At 55.5% G+C, this 23,855-nt stretch overlaps 1 protein-coding gene across 13 annotated transcripts; it reads right to left on the bottom strand.

Moving 5' to 3' along the window:
* Window positions 1–2,883: 2,883 nt before the first annotated feature.
* PNPLA6 (patatin like domain 6, lysophospholipase) lies at window positions 2,884–23,563 on the bottom strand. 13 transcript variants are annotated; one of them, XM_080673069.1, is made up of 34 exons: window positions 23,032–23,557; window positions 22,486–22,554; window positions 22,054–22,141; window positions 21,804–21,886; window positions 21,528–21,625; window positions 19,727–19,867; window positions 19,484–19,643; window positions 19,073–19,153; window positions 18,745–18,873; window positions 18,299–18,379; window positions 18,000–18,162; window positions 17,606–17,689; window positions 17,203–17,312; window positions 16,942–17,109; window positions 16,775–16,852; window positions 12,951–13,156; window positions 12,603–12,734; window positions 12,375–12,498; window positions 11,848–11,961; window positions 11,564–11,639; window positions 9,489–9,632; window positions 9,239–9,302; window positions 8,821–8,989; window positions 8,462–8,644; window positions 8,193–8,311; window positions 7,854–8,010; window positions 7,475–7,591; window positions 7,320–7,389; window positions 6,977–7,093; window positions 4,687–4,988; window positions 3,759–3,875; window positions 3,479–3,575; window positions 3,261–3,370; window positions 2,884–3,152 (listed from the first exon to the last, which is right to left on the bottom strand). In XM_080673069.1, exons 1-34 carry the CDS (start codon window positions 23,449–23,451, stop codon window positions 3,078–3,080), a joined length of 4,446 nt encoding a protein of 1,481 aa, XP_080529195.1. In that variant the 5' UTR covers window positions 23,452–23,557; the 3' UTR covers window positions 2,884–3,077. The 13 variants fall into 13 exon arrangements, 12 of the variants coding, with proteins under 12 accessions (XP_080529195.1, XP_080529200.1, XP_080529201.1 ...); XM_080673074.1 differs by having other exon boundaries at window positions 9,489–9,629; window positions 23,032–23,556; XM_080673075.1 differs by lacking the exon at window positions 6,977–7,093 and adding an exon at window positions 6,774–6,890 and having other exon boundaries at window positions 17,218–17,312; window positions 23,032–23,555.
* Window positions 23,564–23,855: the final 292 nt, after the last annotated feature.

Raw genomic sequence — 23,855 nt, 5'->3', positions numbered from 1 at the left:
GTGCGTGTGCATGTGCGTGTGCGTGTGTGTGTGTGTGTGTGTGTGTGTGTGTGTGTCCAAGCTTCCTCTATGTATCAGGATACCAGTCATGGTGGATTAGGACACCCCCAAAGACCTAGTTATCTCTTTAAAGATGCTATCTGCCTGTAAAGTCACATTCTGAGTGCTGGGGCTTAAGACTTCAACATATGAGTTCAGGGGCACAATCCAGGTCATAACAGACTCCATTCCAACTTCAAGGTGCCAGGGGTCCCTTCCTGCCCAGGATGAGTGAAGGCTGAAGCCAGTCTAAGTTGGTGAGACTTGGGACACCTTAGCAGTAGGTTCTAGGGGGCTTCTTCTACGTCCCTGGAGGACTTCTTTCCTGGGGATCAAGTGCTGCTCCCAGGACTGCAGACTACAGTGGGAACCTCAACAAACCTACCCCCTGGGGAAACAGCACAGAACGGTGAGTAAGCTTACGGACATGAACCCTGACTCCATCTCCCAACAACTGTGCAGCTTAGACTCTTCTCTGAGCCTCCGTTTCCCCTTCTAGAGGATTATAACGTGTTCTCCTTAGAGTTACTGTGAGAAATCAAAGAGAATATGCCATATGCCTGCTATATGGCAATCCTGCCATAATCAGTTACCACTGCTGTTGCTGCTGGTGGTGCTCATAGGTGCATAAAAGGGAAAATTGCCCGCCCAGTGTGGCTCAACGGTTGAGTGTTGACCCATGAACCAGGAGGTCATGGTTTGATTCCTGGTCAGGGCACGTGCCCAGGCTTTGGGCTCGATCCTCAGTAGGGGGTGTGCAGGAGGCAGCCAATCAATGATTTTCTCATCATTGTTTCTATCCCTCTCTCCCTCTTCCTTCCTCTCTCTGAAATCAATTAAAAAAACAGAATGCTTAACAAGGTAATTAAGTAAAAAGTGAGCCTGTGCCCTAGCCCAGTGGTCGGCAAACTCATTAGTCAACAGAGCCAAAGATCAACAGTACAACGATTGAAACTTCTTTTGCGAACCAAATTTTTTAAACTTAAACTTCTTCTAATGCCACTTCTTCAAAATAGACTCGCCCAGGCTGTGGTATTTTGTGGAAGAGCCACACTCAAGGGGCCAAAGAGCTGCATGTGGCTCGCGAGTCACAGTTTGCCGACCATGGCCCTAGCCGGTTTGGCTCAGTGGATAGAGCATCGGCCTGTGGACTCAAGGGTCCCAGGTTCGATTCTGGGCACATGCCTGGGTTGCAGGCTCGGTCCAACGTGCAGGAGGCAGCCAATCAATGATTCCCTCTCATCATTGATGTTTCTACCTCTCTCTTCCTCTCCTTTCCTCTCTGAAATCAGTAAGAATTTTTTTTAAAATGAGCCTGTTATGGTGGGCCCTGACCCAATGTAATGGGTGTCCTTAGAAGAAGAGATTAAGACACAGACACACAGAGGGAAGACCATGTGGAGACACAGGGACAAAGTGCCTGTATACAGGCCAAGTGGAACCAACCCTGCAGACACCTTGATCGCAGACCCACAGCCTACAGAACCATGATAATAAATCTCCAAGTCCCCAGCTGTGGTGCTTTGCATGGGACTCTGGGTCGCTCCAGCCCCTCTCGAGCTCAACCCAAACCCAAGCCCCCCTTGAAGAGCAGTACCCCCAAATGCAGAGTCACCAGAATTAGGAAGGAAGCCCACCCCACCCAGCAGGTTTAAATTGCCAGGCTATTTCAAGGCCAGGAGGGAAGCTTAGAGGAGCATGTAGAGATAGCACCCACACACAGTAGGACCAACACACAGCCCCAGGGCTGTTCTTACCTGCCGCGTTCTCCCTGGACTTCTCTCTCCCCACAGCATCAGTCTCCACCATTGCCCTGACACCTCAGACGTGTTCCTGGCACAGCTGTCTCCTAAGTGCCTGTCCCCCAATGTCCAGAGCCCCTGCCAGGCCCCCCGATGGTCCCTTCAGCTCCTCAGACTCAAGTTCTAAATGGAGTCCGCCATCTTTCCTGCCCCTCTCCTTTCCCCTCATCCTGCCTCGGTAAAGATGTCCCCCCATCATCTGTGCCAACCTCCCCTCATCCTTCTTGGCACTCCCAACCGTGCCTCCCCACTGCCCACTAATCTCTATGTTCTGCCAAATGTTATTGTAAATGTTTCTTGGGCATTGTCTCTCCTCACCGTCCCTACATCCGCTAATTTAGGCCTCATCATCTCTCCCTGGTCTCTGGCCTCCAGCCTTGTCCCCCCAAATCCAAACCTGCTGGCAGGAGAGTCCAGTAGTAAAAACACCTGATGAGGCAGATGCTATCAGCACCCCCACCTCAGAGGTGAGGTGAAGCAAATGAGGCCCAAAGTTTTGTTAACCCCAAACTGGGGTTTCACATAGGCAGTTTGGCTCCACACTCTTAAGCTCTTAACCAACATGCCAGGACAGTGGGCAAGAGTGCACAGTAGGGATGCTCATTCTGTGTGACCTCAGCTGAGCACACAGTAGGGACAATGCCTGGGAAACAGAATAAAGTCACTGAACCCTGTGCCTGTGTGTACCTGTATGCGTACATGTGCAAGCACATGGCGTGTCTCTCAGGAACCAGGCTCAGTAGTGCACATGATAGGAACATACAGAAAACTTGGATTACCTTGGAGTATGACCAGCCAGGGGCGGGAGAATGAGTGGTATCAGGACAGGCACCCAGGGACATCTGGGATCCCCAGGGTGGGTGTGTAGCATTTGGAGGCCCATGGTCAGCAGTGGGACTCCAGGTGGATTCTGGGATGGCACCCTCATGGAGCTCAGCCTGAGGCTGGGTGCGTGGTCACTGTGACAAGCTCCAGCCCCAGCCCTCCTAAGCATGGAAGGTGGGGTGAGATCCCCCTGAACCCAAAGAATGACATGGGCCCTCCTCCGAGAATAGGTTTATTGGGAATGACTATTCAAGGTCATCAGTGTAGTGCCGCCCTCTGAGAGGGGCAGCAATCCAGTGTGTGGGCCCTGGAGGTCCCGGGAGACCAGGGCGGTCACAGGCACAGCAGCAGGCAGTGGGGGAGCGGCCCCCTCAGGGCCCCGCAGCCCAGCTCCGGGGGCCCCTGCGGTCCTCAGGTGTCTGCAGGCGAGCTGGAAGCGTCCTGTGGCAGGCAGCGCCGGTGCCTGAGAATCGACTTGTCCTCCTCCTGCGGAACAGAAGCCCCCACACGTCACACAGAACAGGCCCTGGGACAGGTCACTCAGCACAACCCGCCGTGTCATCGGCCCGGGGGGCCCGGGCAGCTCGCTCTCACCATCTCAGAGGCGGTGCTGGGGCTGGCGCCCTCGGGAGAGCCCCCTTCGTCCCGTGAGCAGTCAGGTCCTGCGTCCTCCTCATACTCCGTCAGGCAATCTGACTCTTCCCCTAGAATTCGGGGAGCAGCGTGACAGTGAGGGGACATGGGCGGGGCTGGCATTTCCAGCCACATCCCATTGACCCCGGGCCTAGTCCCGCCTCTGGAGGCGCCCTCACCATCAGCACAGCCATCAGAAACATAGGTGGTGGGGGGCTCGATCCGGGACACAATCTCCGCCAAGTCAGTGAAGCCAGAACTGGGGAAGGCCAGCACCTGTGGGGTGACATGGGTGAGGGTCTCAGAGGCTCCGTGGCATCCTGGGTGTTGGGGGACTGTGCCTTAGGGACACATCCTGAGGAGCGTTCTCTGGTTGGAGAAGCTCAGAGAAACCCAGAGAGATCTGGGGTCATCTGAGGTTTGGGAGACCCAGAGGGGCTGGGGGAGTCCCCGGCTTACGTCTGCTCGGCGGCTCTCAATAAGGTCAGCAGACCGCCGGTCTGTGAGCATCTTTTCAATGACGTCGCCCCGACTCCAGCCCCCAAACACAGCCTTCCCGTACTGGTAGCCGACATCCTGCAGGAAGGGAGGGGACTGGGGCTATCCATGCTGCAACTCCCCCAGATGTTCTCCGCCTGGTCCTCTCTGCTTAGTCCCACGTTGCTTGCCCCTGGCCTGGCCCCTCAAAAGCCTGCTCTTTGGGGGCACTAGCATTTGAGGCTAACCCTATTTTGGAGTCAGCCATATGTAGCACCTTTGGCCCATGTCCCCCATCCTGTGCCCCTGGCAGACATTACCAATCCATCATTTCATGATCTTTCCCGCTCATCCCCATGCAGTGGGCCAAGTACCACATGAATTGAGATGGTGGTGGCAACCTTATTTCAAGTTCTCCAAATATGCAGTACATGTGTGGGTATCGCCAGCTCCCATACCCATACAGACACCACTAACCCACCAGGGCACTTTCCCATCAGCCCGGGAAGAGCATCAGACATTTTTCACTCAGGTCTCTGGGCAGTGGCATGGGCTATGGCACATTTCTCAGGGCCAGTGGCGCATGACATACACACTGCTCCTTCCCTCGCTTACCTGTGGCAGACATTACTAGTTGATCACTGTTCCCATGCCTACCAACGCAGAAATCTCTACACAGTGCTTCAGGTAGTGCAGCTGGCACATAAGAAGCTTAGCTCATACACAGCATGTGGGCACCATGTTCCATTGCCACGTCAATACAGACATCACTAATTGATTACTGTTCTAGTCCCCATAGTTCCCATTTGGGAAGGGAGTCCTAGAACCCTTCCCCTTGTGTTGCTCTGGGCGTTCAGTAGTAAAGCTCTGCCAGTCCCGCACTGACGCCAGGCCACTCCCACCCACTCACATAGATCTGGTCGAACTTCCCGAAGTCCATGGTCTTGAAGCAGTCGATGGGGGGGCGCAGGTACTCGCAGTAGGAGCTGGACTTGACAACCTCCAACTGGCGTACACAGGACACGTAGGCCAGGCGGGACTGAATCTCAGCCATGTCTGGAACCTTGATCTTATCTGTCCAAGGGTTTAGCCGCTTCCACAGCAGCCACCAGCCAGACAGGCTGTCCCCGTAGGTGCTGAGGTCTGTCTCATCCTGGCTCCCGACGTCAATGGCAATGACTGTCTTGGCACCCATGCTGCGGGCGATGTCCGCTGTGGGGCCAGGGGGTCAGCGGGTGGCTCCCCACCAGGGCCCAGAGCAGAAAAGTTCAACCCAGTCCCACAGACACCATCATGCAATGTCACGCAAAACAACCCATGCAAACAGCCTGTTGGCATGCAAATGGCATGGAAAGTGATGCCCATGATGGGGAGGAGACAGGGTCAGATGTCGGAGCTTTTAGAAGTAAGGAACCATGCCAGAGGGATGTAGGGGTTGGAGACAGAGGGATAAAATTGCTGGGGAAAAGACAGGACAGGGAAGTGGGAGGAGAGTGATATAGACGGCAGGAGACAGGCCACAGAGAGAAATACAGGGAAGCAGAATTAGCAAGAGATTTGGGGAGGAGAAAGAGATCAAGAGTTAGAAAAATGGAAGAAGAGGGAATCGGGGGCTGTGACAAGGAACAGAGAGCCAAGAACAGGAAAACAGAACAGAGGAGGTGATGGGGAAGGGCCCAGCAGGGAGGGTGGTGTGTCCGTGGGTCCATGTGGCCCACTGAGGGTCCCTGAGTGGGTCTGGGGAAACCTGGGGGGATAGGGACAGGGTCCTATAACCACACTCAGCCCAGAAAAAGAGTCTCTGTCAGACTTTCCATGTGTCCCTCACGAGCTGGTTTGTATGTCTGAGTACGCATGCCCATGGCCATGTGTCTTTGTGCATGCCCATGGCATGTGTCCCTGTTGTCTGTGTGCATCTCCTGTCCATATGTCTCTGTGAACACACACACTCTGGGCATGCCTATATCCCTGTACACATCCCTGGGCATGTCTGTATTCATTTAAGTCATGATGTACCTAGATCAACGTCTGTGTTTCCTTGTGCATCTAAGTATGCCTATCCACCTACAGGTTTATACGCACATGAAGTGTGGTGATGTTAGTGCAGGTATATGTACAGAGCACCTATACAAGAGTTGGCAATTTTTTTCTGGAAACGGCCAGCAAGAAAATAATTTCAGCTTTGCAGGCCACCTGCTCTGTGTCACAACTACTCAACTATGCTTTTATGGCAAAAAAGCAGCCACAGACAATGAGTAAATGACTGGGTGTGACTGTGTGTCAATAAAATTTTATTGACAAAATCAGGCAGGGGCCGGATTTGACCTTCAGGGCAGAGTTTGCCAAGTCCTGGCATACAGGATTGCAAGTGTGTGTGCGCAGCCAGTGAAGGTGTGTACTTGTGTATGCACGCATCCAGGCATGTAAAATTTTAAACTGCAAACGGCCTGCCTCTTATCTGCACACAAGTCAGAGGGTGTGAAAGGACACTTGACTTGGTCTCGCAGGTGCCCCGCCTACCTCAGTGTGTACACTTATGCACGTCTTAGAAAGCATGAGGGTGAGTGTGGATAGACTGGCGTGTGAGGACATGTACCCAATTTCATTAATGCGTGTGTTTTTATCCGTGCACTGCACCTAACCTTGCGCACACGAGTACCCTACCTGCCTTCTGAGCATCTATGACAATGTGCACGTGAGCAGTGCACGTAAAGATGTCCCGTTCTATCCCATGTCCGGTGCTGTGTGTACACGTCTGTGTGCATTCATCTGCATCTTACATATGGGTACACTTTCTACCTGCACATTCCTGTCCTCGGCTCATCCACACATCTGCTTGTGCATCTAAGTGTGTGTGTGTCCAGTGCCCTGCGCAGGTCTGCTTGCACACATGTCCTCCTGGGCGCCTGTCTGCGTGTATGCCTGTGCATGGGCCCACTCGCTCACTATTTGCCTGTGTGCATGTGTGTGCACATGAGCGAGCGGGCAGCCACTTGCCTGGCAGGTTGTTGATGTAGCCGCCGTCCATGAGGAGGTGCCCGTCCTTGGGGTCGCAGAGCGGGGGCAGGTAGCCCGAGAGCGTCATGCTGGCACGCACGTATCGCCATAGGGAGCCTGCCCAGTGGGATACACAGACACAGACACGCACAGACACTCTCAGACACGCTCAGAGGCCCGGCCAGCCCGGTGGGCTCGCTGACCTGGCACGTTGTTGACGTAGCACCCGTCCACCAGCAGGTGCCCGTCCTTGGGGTCGCAGAGCGGGGGCAGGTAGGGGCAGTAGGAGGCACTGGCCCGGACGTAGCGCCACACGCAGCCTGCAGGGATGGCGTGAGGGGGTGAGGTGCCTGACTATTTCCCGGTCCCCACCCTGAGGACAGACATACCTGGGACCTCTGGGGCATTAGTGGGTGATGGTTAGTGCTGGCAATCAGGTCAGGATGGACGGTCACTCGTGTTAACAGTGTCCCAGACACTTGGCTGCCCTGCCTGCCCCCCTCCCCACGTGGCCACAGATGCTGTGGGGCCGGCCGGGGCACCCACCATCTTTGTGAACACGCATGGCTGAGGCAGTGATGTCCGTAGTCACGTTGAAGTATGGCAGCCACAGGTCCTATGAGGACAAGGACCAAGGTTGGGGAGAAGAGGGGACACCTGTGGACAGGGGCAGGGACAGAGCAGGGTGGGAGAGGGCACACCTCAATCTGCTTGTCCTGGAAGACACGGTGGATGCTGCGGTTGAAGGCTGACCCCGTGAACATGGACGTGGCGGGGTATGTGAGGTCCAGCATGGGCTCCAGCACAGAAGTCATGCTCTAGGGGTAAGGGGGGCAGCTGAGGTGAAACAGGAATCACTTGGGGTCACTAACAAGTGGTCACTAAGAATGCTGATTGCTCAAGCTGGGGAGGGGGTGCTGAGGTCACTAGCCAAAATGTGATAGGGGTCATCCAAAGTTCTGAAGGTATTTCGTTAAGTGTCCACAAATTAAATCAGGAAAAGGTCGGGAGAAACCCAGAAGCTCCCATGGGATCATGTTTTAGGGTGCTTCTGGGATGGGGAGGCCCCACAACACACACCTTGGCCCACTCTCGGGCCCGCTGCTTAGTTCGGCTGGCGCTTCGCTCTTCGGCATACAGGGCCCCAATGAAGGAGCCGATAGAAGTGCCGCCCACTAGGTCGACAGGGACCCCCGCCTCTTCTAATGCTTTCAGCACCCCAATGTGTGAGCAGCCCCTGCAAGGAAGAGGAGCCCTGGTGACCCGCTGGGAACCCCTTTGGCTGCACCCCCAGGAGAGTCCCTTTCCAACTCCCCCACTGGCCAGGAACAAGGTGCCAGCCCCACCCCTATGGGATCTCACCCCAGTAAGCTCCACCCCTCGGGCACCGCCCCTGCCAGTGCTAGCCACACCCCTCACCTGGCTCCGCCCCCACCCAGCACCAGGGCGATCGTGTTGCCGGTGAGCACCCGCGCCAGACGGGAGAAATCGCTGTGCCGGTCCACGCGCCTGGAGAACACCTTCTCATACAGCTCATGCTGGGATGAGAACAGAGAGACGACCCTAAGAATGGGGGTGTAGGAGGGAGCATCTGGATCTCTGCAGGTCATCAGGTCCCTAAGCCACGCCCCCGTAGCCACACCCTAGCTAAGTCTGAAGAGGGACCTTTTCTTTGGATCCGCCCTCACCAGTTTGGCAGGACTGCGACGTGAGAAGAGGCGGCGGGGACAGCGCAGGTGCAGGTGTCCCGAGCACCAGCTGCGCATGTTGAGCCACTCCACGGTGCGCGTAGGACCCGGGCCCTCCTCCCGGTGCAGCAGGACCAGCTGCTTGAGGGCACGTACCGCCGTGTTCTCCAGCATCTGCTCCAGCTGCAGGAGAGTGGAGGGCGGGTGTCATCAATCACCAGTCGTTTCCTCCTCGACCAATAACTTGGGTCCCTAAGATTTAGCCTAGCCCCACAGCAAGGGTGCATGTGGCATTGGTGCAAGCACTGGAGGGGAGGGGACGGGTCCGGGAGTGGGGTCACTGTGGATGGTCTCCAGACCTGGCCAAGCGTGGGCTCCTGGTCGCCCAGGCCCACGATGAGGATGCAGTCAGCCTGGCGCAGGCAGCGCACTGTCCAGGGCGTCAGCGACGAGTCTGTCTGGTAGAGCACAATGCGGTGGGTGTCCTCCTGCTGGGCCAGCCATCCTGACAGCCGAAACTCTTGGATGCTGGGGTGGGGTTGGGGGTGGGGGAGAATCATCCTGGGGCTGGTCAGAGACCATTCCAACTCCACTGCTGGGGGAGGGACTTAGACACCTAGGCTCCCACAGCATCCCTCCAGGGGCGGATTTGTTTCACTAACTAGATAGATGGGGAGCATGCTCCTCAGCTCACAGCCTAGATCTGAAACTGCATCTGAAAGAATCCTACACTCAAGTTCATCCCTCACACCTCACCCCCTGCACCCCAACACACACCTGTCCAGTGCGGAGGCGCCCAGGCGTGCCCGGATGATGTCACTGTTGAGGAGGAGTGTGGGGCCTGAGGATGGGTAAGGAAGAGAGGTTAGGAACCCAGGTCAACAGAGCTGGGGCCTCTCCCAGCACAGAATACCCCCACCCCACTCCCGTGGCCCTGTTCTGCCCCACACCCATGTACCCGCTGGGCATCTCCACTCACTGGCCAGTGCCCCACCCACACGCGCCTTGCCCTGCAGATCCGACTGACCGATGGCTTGCAAAGCATGCTGGAGCTCCAGTGTGAAGGCCACCATGGGCACCTCCGCACACACAGGCAGGACTGCTACCGTGGCCAGGTTGCTGGCTGGGTTGGTGAGCTCCGAGTGAGGGGGGACACCCAGTCCCGAGCCTGCTGAGTCCCCAAAGGATGAAATCTGCTGTGCAGCCGTGTCCGGAGAGGGAGGCCCTCCTCCTCCTTCTCAGAAACCCCTGCCCCATGTCCTGCAGCTGAGGCTTAGTGAGACCACAGTGAAGATCCTGGGCCACACATGACAGGACGTGGCCATCCAACCTTCAATTTTGGCTCTAATGTCCTCAATGGCACCCACAGTGCCTGCATGCACCCATTGGTGCCTGCCCCATGCTGGCTTGGGTGCCTCTGTCCACTGAAGGGACTTGAACACAAAACTAAGCAGAAACAAATACACCTTTGGCCCATCTACTGCTTCCCAGCGTCCCCACGAACACCCTTACACTCCCACTAACCACCAGGGCTGTGGAGCCTCTATCTGCCTCCAGCTGCTTCACTTTGAACAGGCTCAAATGCCTTTCCAGGGCCCCTAGACCCTGTGCGACTTGCCCTGGCCGTTTCTCCCCATCACTCACTGTCCTCCTCAAAGTATTTCAAAACCACCAAACCCTGTGTGCAGAACCTTCAAAGCTCTCTTCAACGTCGGGTCCCATCTCATTTATTAAGTCTCAGCTCGCTGTCCTCTGAAAAGCTAGTCACCCTCAATCAAGACCCTCTTTTGTTGTCTTCACAGTACTTGTCTGATGTTTTGCCTACAGGCTGTAAACCCCTCTAGGGCCTGCTGTGCACTCCCCACCCCATGCCGGGTATAGTGCCTAGCACACACTAGGTGCTCACTGGAATATGCCTTTTCTTTTTTGTTTTTCCCTCACTGGAGGAGTGAAGATATTTTTTCCATTGATTTTTAGAGAGTGGAAGAGAGGGTGTGGGACAGAGGGGGAGAGGGAGAGAGAGGGAGGGAGGGAGGGAGGGAGGGAGGGAGAGAGAGAGAGAGAGAGAGAGAGAGAGAGAGAGAGAGAGATTGGTTGCCTCCCGCTCTCATCCTGACGGGGGCAGGGGATTGAACTGCAAGTCAGGGACCGGTGCTCTAACCACTGGCCAGAGCAAAAATGCCTTTTCTGTAGAGCATCAGCAGAGAGGCTCTTGGAAGCCCAAAATCATAACGTCCCTAGCCCCAAGGTTGCCCAAGGATCACATCAAGGATGGCTCAAGCATTTGTCTACACCAGTGGTCGGCAAACTGTGGCTCGCCAGCCACATGCGGCTCTTTGGCCCCTTGAGTGTGGCTCTTCCACAAAATACCACGGCCTGGGTGAGTCTATTTTGAAGAAGTGGCGTTAGAAGTTTAAGTTAAAAAAATTTGGCTCGCAAAAGAAATTTCAATCGTTGTACTGCTGATATTTGGCTCTGTTGACTAATGAGTTTGCCGACCACTGGCACAATTCAGGGCTGTGGGGGAGGGGGGCACCTGACCGTGGGCATGAGGTGCTTCTTGGCCACTGCTCACCACTGCCGCCACCCGGGGGGGAGCCAGGAGTCAAGGCTGATGGGGCAGAAGCCCCTGGGGTAAAAGGGAGGCAAAGAGGTTGCCAGTCTCAGTCCCATATTTCCATACAACTCACATCCAACTCCATTTCCCAGGGCTCCCTAATTCATGGAAATCACACCTCCCAGCGTGCTGGCAACTTCAGAGGCCCCTTCTCAACATGCCCTGCGGGGGCAAACACCACCCCAGGAACTCCATTTCCCAGCATAATCTGTTCTCCATCCTTCAGTCAAGTCCTGGCGCCTGGAACGAAGCTCACCCCTAAAACTCTGCCCCCTCCACACAAATGACCTTTTAGATTCCATAAACAAGTAGCCCAGAGTCCAACTCCGTTCCAGCATGCCCAGGAACCTAACTCCCTATCTCACAGCATGGGCCGGATCTCGAACCCTCCTTCTGCAAAGCCGCCCAGAGCTGGACTTGGTTTCCCAGCATGCCCTGGGTCAGGGCTCTCTCCCCCAGCATCTGGGGTACCTGCCGGATCTCACCTGGGAAAGGTCCTTGCAGCTGCTGCAAATTCCCCAGAATTTTCTGGCTCAGCAGGTGAATGAGGCGGGTCACGACCTGGGGCGTTGAGATCGGTGGTCCAGCGGGACTGGAGGGGCCGCAGTGCGAGCCCACCTTCCCCTCGCGTTCCTCCCGCCTCACTTCAGGAGTCCTGCCTACACTTCCCCACTTCCAAACGTTAGGCCCTGCCCCCTCCGGGGCCCCGCCCGCCCCACCCCGTCAGCCGGCCCTTTAGGAAGCCAGCCCACACCCCACGGAATCGCACCTGCGGGTACCGTCGTTTGATGTGGCCCAGGGTGCCCTCGGGGAGTTTGGCCAGCTCTGTGTCGCGCACTGCGTGCACCGTGGTGGCGCGCGGCTGCCGCGTCAGCGCTTCCACCTGGGGGACCACGTGCATGACCAGAGATGCTTGGGCCAGGAGGCTCCGAATAGGCAGAATAGGTAAGGGGGTGGCCGAGGAGGCAGTGCCACTCTATTCAGTGTCCCCCAGATTGGGGGGGGGGGTGTGTGTGTGGAAGGAACCAAGCCTCACTACCCATTAGGGGTCCGGGAGAGGGAGTACAGGGAACCACCGGGCGGGGATCTGATGGGAGAGGTCTAGGGGCAGGTCAGTTACCATCCTGATGAGGTTCCCCCAACCCCGTCCACGGAAAGGCGCTGGGAGAAACGGACTGGGCGAGGTCACACATGTTCACCACCCGGTCAGATTACCCGAGATGGTGTGTATGTTGGGGGCGGGGAGAAAAACTGGCCTGGGAGAGATCAGAGGTCAGTGGGTGTGGCCGCGCTCACCACTCCGACAAGATCCCCGCGGCCATACTCGCCCACCAGCTCCTTCTTGCCACTGCCACGCTGGATGACACTGCGCAGCCGCCCATTGAGCACGATGTAGGTGCAGTCCGAGCGGTCGCCCTGTCTGGGGTGGGGTGTGCGTCATACAGGATCCAGCCAGGTATGAGGCAGGGCTGAGCGGCGAGGTGAGGGTTGGGGTAGGGGTGGGGACGGGGGTGGGACCTGCACCTGTACAGCGCTCGTCCAGCCTCCACGGCTGTCCAGTCGATGGCAAAGTCCATCTGGCGCACAAAGGGTGACATCCTCGCAGCCACCGTGTGCGCGGCACTCAGCACCACACTGGGCTGTGCGCGCATGATCCTGCAGTGTAGACGAAGGACAGGGACGCATGGGCTGGGGGTGTCCTGGAACTGCCCTGAGCGAGTGGGCAGGACGGGTGATGGCCTGGAGTTGGGGCTGGAAGGGCCCAAAGCTCCCCTGTTAAGGTGTAAGCCTTCAGAGGGGTGGCCTCTCCCATGACAGAAGGGAGTCAGGGTCCCTAAGGGCCAGTCCCCCCAACATAGGGCCCAGTCGTACTCATAGAAGTCGCACTTGGAGATCCGCAGGAAAGTGCAGTCGCGTTGGGCTCGCAGTGTGAAGATGAGGGGCTCCCCAGTGAGCACAGCCAGCTGCCCAACCAGCTCTCCTGGCTGTGCTATGAACAGGCACACGTCCTCAGCCTTGTCGATCATGCGCTGGTAGACGTGCAAGCAGCCCCAGAGCACAAAGTGCAGGCTCACATCCTATGGGCAGGCACCAGAAGATGGACACAGGGCCAACACTTGTACCCCCAACTCAGGCCAATTCACTCCAAAGGAAGCGGAGGGAGTGAAGGCTTTGCATAGCTCAGCTGAGCAGCATATTATTCAGCATCCAGGGCAGACATTGCTAATGGATCACCAAACTCTTAAACTCAGATTATGGCCCATGAATTCTTTCCAACACAGCCAGCAAGAGGCTGCAAGGACTGGCCACCTAGGGGGTGTGGCTTAAATCCTCTTTGCTCATCTGGGCAACTGGATAGCCACATGGAAGAATAAAGTTGGATCTTCACCTTACACCATATCAAAATGGATTAAAACATGAATGTAAGAATTAAAACTATAAAACTCTTCAAAGAAAATACAGGGGTCCATCTTCATGACCTTGAATTTGATAGTGGATTCTTGTTGCATAATCAACAAAATAAATCAAAACTTTTGAACTTCAAAGGACACTACCAAGAAAGTAAATGGACAAGTCACAGTATGGGAGAACATATTTGCAAATCATATTGCCTGCTAAGGTTCTTGAATTCAGAATATATACAGAAATCTTATAACTCAATAATAAAACAAATAACCCAATTTAAAAATGGACAAGGGATCTGAATAGACACTTCTCCAAGAGATATAAGCACATGAAAAGATCATGACTCATTAGGGAAATGCAAATCAAAACCAAAATGAGATGCCACTTCACACTCACTAAGAGAGCTAGGATCAAAAAATGTTCAAGAGAATGTGGAGAAACCAGAACCTCATACAATGCTGGTGGGCGGGATATAACAGGGTGCAGCCACTGGAAGACGGGGCTCAGAGGGTTAAAAGTAGAGTTGCCATATGACCCAGCAGTTTGACTCCTAAGTATCTACCCAACAGAAATGAAATGTATGTCCAGCATTATGCATAATAGCCAAAAGGTAGAAAATAACCCAGATGTACATCAACAGATGAATGGATCAGCAAAAGGCTGAATATCCACACAATAAAATATTATTTGGACATAAAAAGGAGACACTAACACGTGCTTCAACAGGATTGAACCTTGAAAACATGATGCTCAGTTGGAAGCCAAACACAAAAGGCCACATAGCATGTGGTTCCATTTATATGAAATGTCCAGGACAGGCAACTACACAGAAATAAGACTAGAGTTGTTTAGGGCATGCGGTGGGGTGGGTCAGGAGGCAGGAGACTGACAGCTGAAGTGTATGGGATTTCTTTTCAAGGTGACAAAAATGTTCTAAAATGGATTGTGCAACTCTGTGAATATACTAAAAACCACTGAAGCATACTCTTTTAATGGGTGGACTGCATAGTATGTGAATTATATCTCAATAAAACCATCACCAAAAATAAAAAATCCCCTCTGATCCCCGTCCCCTTGTTCCCCGCCATGCCTGTTGACATCCTAGTTTTCTAGAAAACGACGCATTACTTCTCACCACAGGAAGTAATTGGCACAAGCTGTTCCCTCTGCCTAGAATGCTCTTTCCTCCCATTATACTTAAAACACTCCCACCATTCCTTCTTAGCTGTAGGTCACTTCCTCAGAGATGCTGCCCCGCCTGAGCCAGAGTTTGCAGAGCCGAGAACAGCTCCTTCTATCTATGCACTAAGCACATAGGATCTCACACCCTTTGAATGGAATGTCCATCAGAACTGTGGGCTTCGCAGGGGCAGAGGCCTGGTTTTTCTCCTCTGCAGTTACTACACAGGGCCTGGACCTGAGACACAGCAAATACTCAGTACAAACAGGCGCCCCTCTCCTTCCTCTCTGGTTAGCCTGCCTACCCAGACACCTCCCTTTTCCCACCTTTTATAAACAAGGAAGTGAAACTGCAGAGATATGGAAAGATTTCTTTTTCACCCACCAGAGCAACCTGTCTGGCACCTCACAAAGCTCCAGTGAGCACCAAAACACTGCAAGGACCCCTGGGTGGGGCACAGCCCCCAGAGATACACACATTTGCTGGAACCTCCGAAGACAGACTTTCTAGGCTGGGTCAGGGATATGAGTGGAAGTTACTAATATTAGGCTGCCATTTGCCATAAGGTTGGGAAGCAAGTTTCTCTACTGCAGGACTCCTCAGAGCCTTGAATATGCTAATGCTGTTCAACGGGAACTTCCACGAAGAGATAAAGCAGCCAGCATTCCCCAAACCTATTTGGCCATGGATCCCTGGTGGTACAGGTGTTTCATGAAACACACTTTGGGAAATATCTGTGGAAAGCAGTTTCTCAGCCTTGGCATTACTGACATTTTAGGCTGGATAATTCTGTTGTGGGGGGCTGTCCTGTGTGTTCTGGCATCCCTGGCCTCTAACCATTAGATGCCAGTAGCACCCTCCAAAGTCAATAAAAAACATCTCTACATTACCAAATGTCTGCTGAGGGCAAAATTCTCCTAGGTGGAAAACCATCAGCGTGAAGTTTCAGAGAGAGGGATAGCACAGTCACATTTCTAACAAAGTTGGGAAAACCCTAAAAAGACCCCGAGTGGCTGCAGGCCAGTGATCCGTTAAGCATCCACGGCTGCATTGAGCCCAACAGGGTCTCCCAGATAAGCAGAGCCCAAGAGCCACTGCAGGAGCCATGGTAGGATCACCCTTTCTCAGCTCATTCCCCAAAACCACAAACAGCTGGCAAAAGCATCACCCAACTCCCTCTGCAGAAAGGAGCCCACCCCTGCAGTAAGCAGCTTGAGGCGACAGCTGAATCAGCCGGCCACAGGCCAGGCACCCCATACTCCACCCCAAGCAGTGCGTCAGTCTCAGTACCTGTGCCATGTTGCCCTCTGTGTCACCCCTGAGCTGCTGCTCCACACCCTTCCCTGGGTTTGTCACCCTTGCAAACCTTAGGCAGCTCAGACTACTTCCTCTTTAATGCTGGTGGCAGTTACTGCAACTACTTCCACTCCACAGAGGAGGAAGCAAAGAACTTCCTAGATGACTTGCCCAAGGTCACACAGGGAATCTGGCCAGAGTCCGGATTTTAAATCTAGCCCCTCCCTCCAGAACCCTCTTCCTCTGTGCTTCCTGATATGAGATCACGGCCTCAGTGTCCCCAAATGCAGAATAGAGGGATTCGTGGGGCAGTTTTCAAACCTCCCGGTGCTACCAGCAGGCACTGAAGTCCAGCTCCTGGGGCTAGTTCATGGCCTCTGGGTCCTGATTCCAATTTGTACACATTTATCAAGTGCCCATCCCAGCAGGGGGCCAGAACATCAGGGTGTGTTACAGAATCAAAAGCTCAGAAAACAGGTTGCAGGAAAGGCCAAGGCAGGTAATAGATCTAGGGGCTGGGGTCTTAGCAAAAAGCGTTGGAGGTCAAAGACTGATTGGTCCAGAGCAAGCATGTCAAACTCAAAGGCTAACACGGGTCAAATAAACGAGGCATGCTGCCCACGGGCCGCAAGTTTGGCATGCTTGGTCCAGAGGATAAGGGGTGCGTGAGCTGGGGGTCAGTCGTAGGATCCGAGGGTCAGGGACTGGAAATCATAGACTAAGAGTTCTACAAGTAGGGTCAAAGAGCAAGGATCAGAGATCAGAGAGGTCTCAGGTCACAGTTGTACGTTTAAAGGCCAGGGGTCAGCCTCACCTGGTCCCCCTGGCGGGCAATGATGGTGCCGGCTTTGGCATGATGTAGCAAGACTCGGCTGTTCAGGAGGGAGGGGTCCTAAGGAGGGAGGGAAGTTGAGACTGGTCCAGCCAGGCCTCCCCCCACCCTCCACCTAGTCCCCCAGCCCCTGGGCCAAGGCCACCCACCTCAATCCGCATCAACTTGGCTAGCTCCCGCTTTGCTGCTTCAAAGATGCTACTGGTCTGGCGGCCCTGGTAGGGCCCGAAGGGGCAGCCACCGGTGGCTGACTCATCCTCACAGTAGCTGTACTCGCAGGCACCTGCAGGCTGCTCCCGGGGTTCCTGAGTGGGAGTCTACATGGGGCAGGGCCTGTGACCTCCCTGCTCCCACCCAACTTTCCTCCTCAGGGGCCTCCACCAGGGGAAGGGCAGAGGGCAGGGCCTTACCCGAACAGGGACTACCTGGGGCCCCACTGAAGCCTCTTCTTGTAGAGACACAGAAATCCGGCCACGTTCATATGCCATGTCGAAGTCCGAGCGGGGACCTCCCTGCAAGCCTGCAGTGGGCAGGGGACAATAAAAGCAACAGAGACAAGACTGACCACAACTGCAGTCTACGCAAGCAGTGCCCATGTGCCACTGCCAACCCGTGCAGACGTGACTAACCAAACTGCACTCCTCGGATCCTCACCACAGTTGGGAGAGCATCATTCCAATAAGCACCCATGAAAATGTCAGCAGAAAGTGCTGCCAGGGTTTCCATTTGACAGATAAGGAAAATAAAGACTGGCCAGCCTGCATTCCAACCCAGAAGTTCGATGCCTCCCCCTCCCGGCCCAAGGCCCCAGACCTGAGATGTCCACTGGCATGGAGATGCAGCGGCTCAGCAGGGGGGCCGAGGGGGCTTCCAGGGATGTGGGCTTCACCAGGTCCCCTGAGGGAGACATGTGTTCAGGCTCCTACCATTGGGGGTGGGGAACTGAAGGGGGCCCGGGGAGCAGTCAACTCAGAGTCCCTGGGGACTAGGAGACTAGGAAAGGTACTTTCAATGGGTCTACAGCAAGCATGTCAAACTCAAAGGCTAACACGGGCCAAATAAATGAGGCATGCGGCCCGCAGGCTGCGAGTTTAACATGCTTGGTGTACAGAGCTGAGGCCACAGGTCACTGGGGGACCAGCCAGGAGTCAGATCTGGGTACCTAGCTAAGAGACCACGGAACTCCAACATGGGTCATCTCAGGTACCTGCAGGTCCAGGCAGAGGGGCCCCAGTGGGGTCAGGTGGCCGGCCAGGGGCCTCCCGAGGCTCCTCAGTTGCCGAGGTGCTGACAACACGCTTGGAGCCTCGAACGGGGCTGGTGCGAGCTGGAAGGCCAGGGCTGGGGAAGAGGCGCAGGGGTTGGATCTCCTGGGGGCAGAGAGCACCGTTATGGCAAATCCTGGGAGGCATGTGCGGCTCCACCCTTCCAACACCCCCCCTCCCCACTCCCCCCTCCCCACCCCCACCCCCGCCCTCCTCCCGCCCACTTTTCTGAGTGACTCACGTGGCTGAAGAGCTCATTGGTCAGACCCAGGTAGTTGTGGAGGGCCAGGAAGGTGACTCGCTGCAGCCTCACCATGATGATCTGCAAGGGAATGGTCAGCAGGGGCGGAGCCAGAAAGAGGGACAGGGCCAGGAAGCAAGTCAGTCAGCAGAGGGGCCAAAGAAAGTTGAGAGGAAGCATTAAAGGGGTGGGGCCACAAATGGTGAGGAGGCTGGGTGGAGCCAAGACCAAGGTTGGGAGCACTGAGGGGAGAGCAGAGCCACAGAGGTGCCAGGGAGGAACCCACAATGAGGAGCAGAAGCCTGGGGAGATGGGTCAAGACAGCTAATGGGAAGAGTCGGGCAGCACAGAGGTCTGGCTGCTCAGGGCTAACAGCACAGCTTGAGGGACTGCTGGGTCCCAGCCTGCGGATGCCTGTGATAAGGGAGGTGGAAAGGCCCGCTGACCTGCACCACCCGCACCAGGCTCTCCGGGTACTTGGTGAAAACTGCAGAGAAGGCCTCCACCGGCAGCCGAAGCACAGTGGAGTCTCGGGCTGCGCGGGCAGACACTGTACGCTGGGGGTGCTGGTGACCCTGGGGATGCAGGGACATGAGGAGAATCAAGGTCAGGGGCTGAGAGTCCTCACTGCTCCCCCAGCTCTTCCTAACTCCAGTGCCTTGAGGAACCACCAGCAGCATCAGGGACATATCAGAGACTGGGGCCTCTCCAACCCAGTCCACTGGGTGTGGCATTGAACCCCAGCGGCCTTGCCACCCCAAACTGATCACTCACAGTGATGACATCCAGGATGCTCAGGAGGCTGTTGACACTGTCCCCGGGGACCACTTCCTTCACCACACACTCCTTCCCATCCTGTAACACATGGGGTGGGAGTCAGGGCAGTGACCAGGGCTGCCAACCCGCATTCCATCTCCAACCACACCACTGGCCCTCACACTCACCCACCATGATCACTGATGCCCCGATCTCTGGCCCTACTGAACCTTCTGACCAGCACCCATTTCTTGCCCATAACTAACTGCAACCACTGACCACCCCGGATACCTTTGGGCATCTGCTCCCAACTCCTGCCTGCACATCTCAAAAGACCACCAGCCCTATGACCAACAGCAGTGCCTGTCCGCAGTGGCCACTGCATCACTGCCTGTCTCCCTGCAGTCCCCCTTTGGGCCGCCCACTTACAGGCCCTGGCAGGCAGAGCTCCAGCAGCCCGTCTTGCACCACATAGATGCTGGCATCTGGCTGGCCTGGCCGGAAGACGTAGTCACCCTGGCTGAGCCGCTGGAAGATCATGTGCCGGCAGAGCTCCAGAAAGAGCGGCTTCTCGAAGTGGCCCAGCACCCTGTTGGATGGGAGAGGGGGAGGAGGAATGAAGGTCAGATCAGCACCCAGCTCTGCAGCCCCAGCCTGCACTCCAACACTGACCGGACGTTCTTCAGCATGTAGAGCACCTCGGAGGGCAGGTGTGAGTTGGCCAGGTCGCCCTCGGTCAGGTCAGCCTCCAGCACGGCAGGCGGGGGCTCCTTCCGCTGCAGTGTGGGAGTCTCTTTCTGGATGCGGAGGATCCTGGTGGGAGGAGAGAGGTATGGGGTGAGCAGGGAGCAGGCATGGGCAGACCTGAGATCCCCATTCACCCTTGCTCCTGAGTCACACAGAACAGGGATCAGCAAATTCTGGCCTACTGGCCAAATCAGGCCCCCCATTTCTTTTTTGCACATAAAGGTTTAGTGGCACATAGGTACATTCATTCATTCATGTCCATGTTGTCTGTGGCTATTTTCATGCTACAACAGAGTTCAATAGTTATAGCAGAGTTGTATGTAGCCTGCACAGCCTAAGATATTTACTATCTGGCCCTATACAGAAAAACCCTGAGATCACCTCTCCTCTAGTCATAGGCCCCTGAAATAACCCTCTAGTTAGACCCCTGACATAGCTTCTAAGACACAGGCAGACTTTAGAAAGAACACCTGTTCGTCATGGGACCCCTGACATAGTCCTTCCAGTGATCACAGACCAGACTCCTGAGATGGCCTTTCTAGTGTAGGCAGACCCCTGGCGTAACTTCCATTATATGAGACTTCAGATACAGCCACTCTGTTCTTTATAAGGTCCCTGAGCTAATCCTCCTCCCGGTCTCAGAGAACCCTGACACAGTGCTCATGACACGTGGAGAATCCAGGTATAGCCTCTTTGCTATTCATAGACCTGGGATAGCCCTTCCCCGCAAGTTGGTTGCTGCTGTGACAGCCCCCACACTGGTCATAAGATACTTGAGATAGATCCTCTAGTATGAGCAATTCCCTGAGTTAAACTCCATGATACAGAGAAATCCAGATAGAGCTCCTCATCTGAACAGGGAGGCCCTTGGGCTAGCCCTTCCCTAGGTCACGGATTCCTGCGCTAGTCCTCTGATGGTCATGACAACATCAGGATAGCTTTTCAAGGGTGTGCAGACGCTGAGATGTGGAGAGACTCGAGATACGGTGTCTGATCATGGAGAACTAGAGACAGCCCTCTCAAGTCACAGAAATTCATGTGATAGGACATGTTGGTCATGGACAGTCCTGGGACAGACCTTCATATCTCATGAAGTGGACTCCATGCTGTTAGGAGACCCCCGAGCCAGCTCCCAACTTAAAAAGATCCCTGGAAGAGCCTTCCTCAGAGACCCCGAGGGCGTCCTTCACTAATGACAGGCACCCTGAGACGTCCTTCCTATGTTTCTCGTGCAAGAAGTCTCTTGGGATAACTCCCAGGGAACACATTCCCTGCAATAGCCTCCTTAGTGTGGGAAGAACGCCAAGGTAGGTGACATGGAGAGATGTTTTCTGATGTAGCAAGGCTGCTAAGATAACCCGGGGAGAAGAGAGGCTACAGATAGCTCTTCCAGCTGGTCACAGAAACACCTGAGATAACCCCATTGCGAACCCCTTGTGTGAGGAGACCCATGAAATAGCCTACATAGAAACCCCAGATATAGACCCGCACAAGGTGTCAGAGATACTGACTGAAGAGCAAACAGCTCATAGATAACCTCTAAGGAGGGGCATCACTGGTAGGGGAATGTCTCTGAGATACCCCCTAGGGGGGCAGCCTGTCTGGTGTGAGGTGGAAGACTCACAAGACAGCCCACCGAGTAGAAAGAAACTGGAGATACATGGGTTGATCACTCAAATGGCCCATGAGGGAGCCCCAGAGCCAGGTGCACTCCGCACAGCCTTACTTCTTGGCAATGTTCAGCATCTTGAGTTTCTTCTTCATGCGTGGCCTGGAAGTGGTGGAGACGGAGGTGTCCACCAGGGAGGAAGTGGATTGTGACACCTAGCATAATCAAGGGGAAGAACAGGTCAGCTGCTAGTTCAGACCCTGGGGAAGAGGGGTTTCAGATGCTTAAGTCCTTAATCAAGGAGGAGGGCTTTACAAGAATTGTAACTAAGTAAAGGGCAGGGCTTCTGTGTGGTCAGCGGGAGCCTGTTGGTCCTGGACCTCCTAGACTCACCTTCCGCATAATCTTCCGGCCATAGAAGAGCACTTTGTCCCTCTTCCGGAATCGATACCGCGGGCCATCCGGGGCTGGGGTTTCTAGGATAAGGGGAGAGGGGCACTCTGAGCTCTGAGCAGACTCCGCGCGGCCAGAGATGGGGACACTGCGTGCAGACTCTAGCAAGTCCAATCCCTGCTGCCTCCGGAATCCGGCATTTCAGCTCCCCACAACGCAGCCTCCCTAGAGGGGCCCTCGGGGTCCTCACTCTGCACTCGAAGCCTCCGCACTAGCAGAAGGATGAGCACGGCAGTGACGAACACGGCGACTCCGGCCCCGATCATCACGCCCAGCACCTGCGGGACGAATGGCACTGGCTGCGCATCGCATACCCGCCCCACCGAGCCCTCCCCGGGGGCCAGGACGTCCTGGACCCCATCCCACTGCGCTACGTCCACACCCGAGAAGTTCACAGCGGCCCCAGTCCTCTGTGTCTCCATCTGCAGAATGGGACAGCGCGACTCCCCCCCACAGGGCGGGGGTAGGAGGCGGCGCAACTCTTCCTGGCGGCTCGGCCGTCCGCGCGCGGTGCACGCCGGGAAATATAGTTCCGCCTGAACAGACAGAGCCCAGTTCTTGTACGCGCTGAGCACGTCGGGAGTTGTAGTCCCCGCGGAGCCTCGCAACCTCCGAGCTTTACCATTCCTGCTTGCAGAGGGGCCTCCATCAGCTGTTTCTGGCTAGCCGACAGGTTTGGTAGCCCAGAGTCCTAGGAATCAAGACGCAGGAGGAACCCGTCACTCTGGGCCCGCCCCTTCCCTGCCACAAGCCCTGCCCCTTTGTACCTGCAGCTTGGGCGGGGGAGAGCTAGAGGGACGCAGCGGAGCTTAGGGGTGGGGCAAGTTGACCTCGGGCCGGGCTAGGGAGTGAGGCGTGTCTCCAGGTCCCGCCTGTCTCTCTTCACTTACGCACCTGGGCCGCCCAGCCGCTCTACCTGTCCAACCCCCACCCTAGGGCCAAAGGGCTGCCGCCGGGCACCCGCTATCAGCAACCACCGCACGGGTTCCCGAAGGGCACGGCTCCTTCACGCCAGCCTCTACCCTACGAGATTAATCAATCCTGACTCCCCGCGAAAACTATAGCCATAGCTAAGGGGTCAGGGAAGATGCCTGGCTTCTGGCTCAAGCATGCCCCGGGGGAAGACCCAGGGGCTGGGGCACGTGGGGGTGCTGCTGGGAGCTCCTACCCAAGGGGTCCTGGAGGAAGCCGAGGTCTTGGAAGGGTCCTGGGACTCTCGGAGCGAGTGGGCTCCCAAGATGTTACTGGCTGATGCTGGAGATTTACTGCAACGTATAATAAAGTTATAGGGTCTCTGCCAGTGCGGAGCATCACTGGGACTCGATGCTGGCGCCATTGCTGGGGACGCTGGAATTACCAGGGACAGTGAGAAATTACTGAGAGCTTCTGAGGAACACAGACCTATTACTGGGGAAACCAGGAGCGGGTGTGCACGTCCCTGGGGTCGTTCAAGTATGAGAGCGCCCGGCTCCTTGGAAGATACCGAGGAATGCTGGAATATCACTGGGACTTTTCTGAGAGGCTGAGAATGCTTCTGGCTTCGCTGGAGTATTAATGGGAATTTAAGGTAATTGGACCCTTGAAACATTACCTGGAAAACTCAGGGCGGGGTGGATGGGACTAGTCCCCTTCCACTTTAGGGAACACCTGGCTACCGGTGCGGAAACACTTGCTGGAAACCGGGGGAATGAGAGCATCAGAAAGTCGGGGGCTACCAGAAATCGGCGGACAGATCTTGGGAAAGCCGAGGACTCGCTCACAACCCCCGAAGGGGGTGATGGAAACCCGGACTCACCCAGAGGCCGCACCCGGGATGCACTCAGCGCTCACACCGCTAGTCTCTCCTCCCACCCCCAGCACGGCCCCTTTAAATTATTCGCCGAAGGCGAGCGAAGCCCCGCCATGTTTGGAAGGTCGCAAGGAGCCTGCCATGCTGAGTGTGGCGACGCCTTAAAGGGGCTGAAGACGAGTGGGCTCTTGGAATGCACCTAC

The sequence above is a fragment of the Plecotus auritus genome, assembly GCF_963455305.1.
Source record: "Plecotus auritus genome assembly, chromosome: 6".
Lineage (NCBI taxonomy): Eukaryota > Metazoa > Chordata > Mammalia > Chiroptera > Vespertilionidae > Plecotus > Plecotus auritus.
The sequence above is the reverse complement of the archived record's forward strand: the minus strand, read 5'-3'. Positions and strand labels throughout refer to the sequence as shown.

Bases quoted from the DNA above. Each gene is read 5' to 3' on its own strand.
- PNPLA6 (XM_080673069.1), bottom strand. From the start codon at position 23,451: ATGTTTCAAGGGTCCAATTACCTTAAATTCCCATTAATACTCCAGCGA. The intron at 3,876-4,686 runs GTGAGTGGGTGG...CCCTTCCTGCAG, and splicing joins GGAAGTTCGACCAGATCTAT to GATGTCGGCTACCAGTACGG. The intron at 3,576-3,758 runs GTAAGCCGGGGA...GTCACCCCACAG, and splicing joins TTGAGAGCCGCCGAGCAGAC to GTGCTGGCCTTCCCCAGTTC.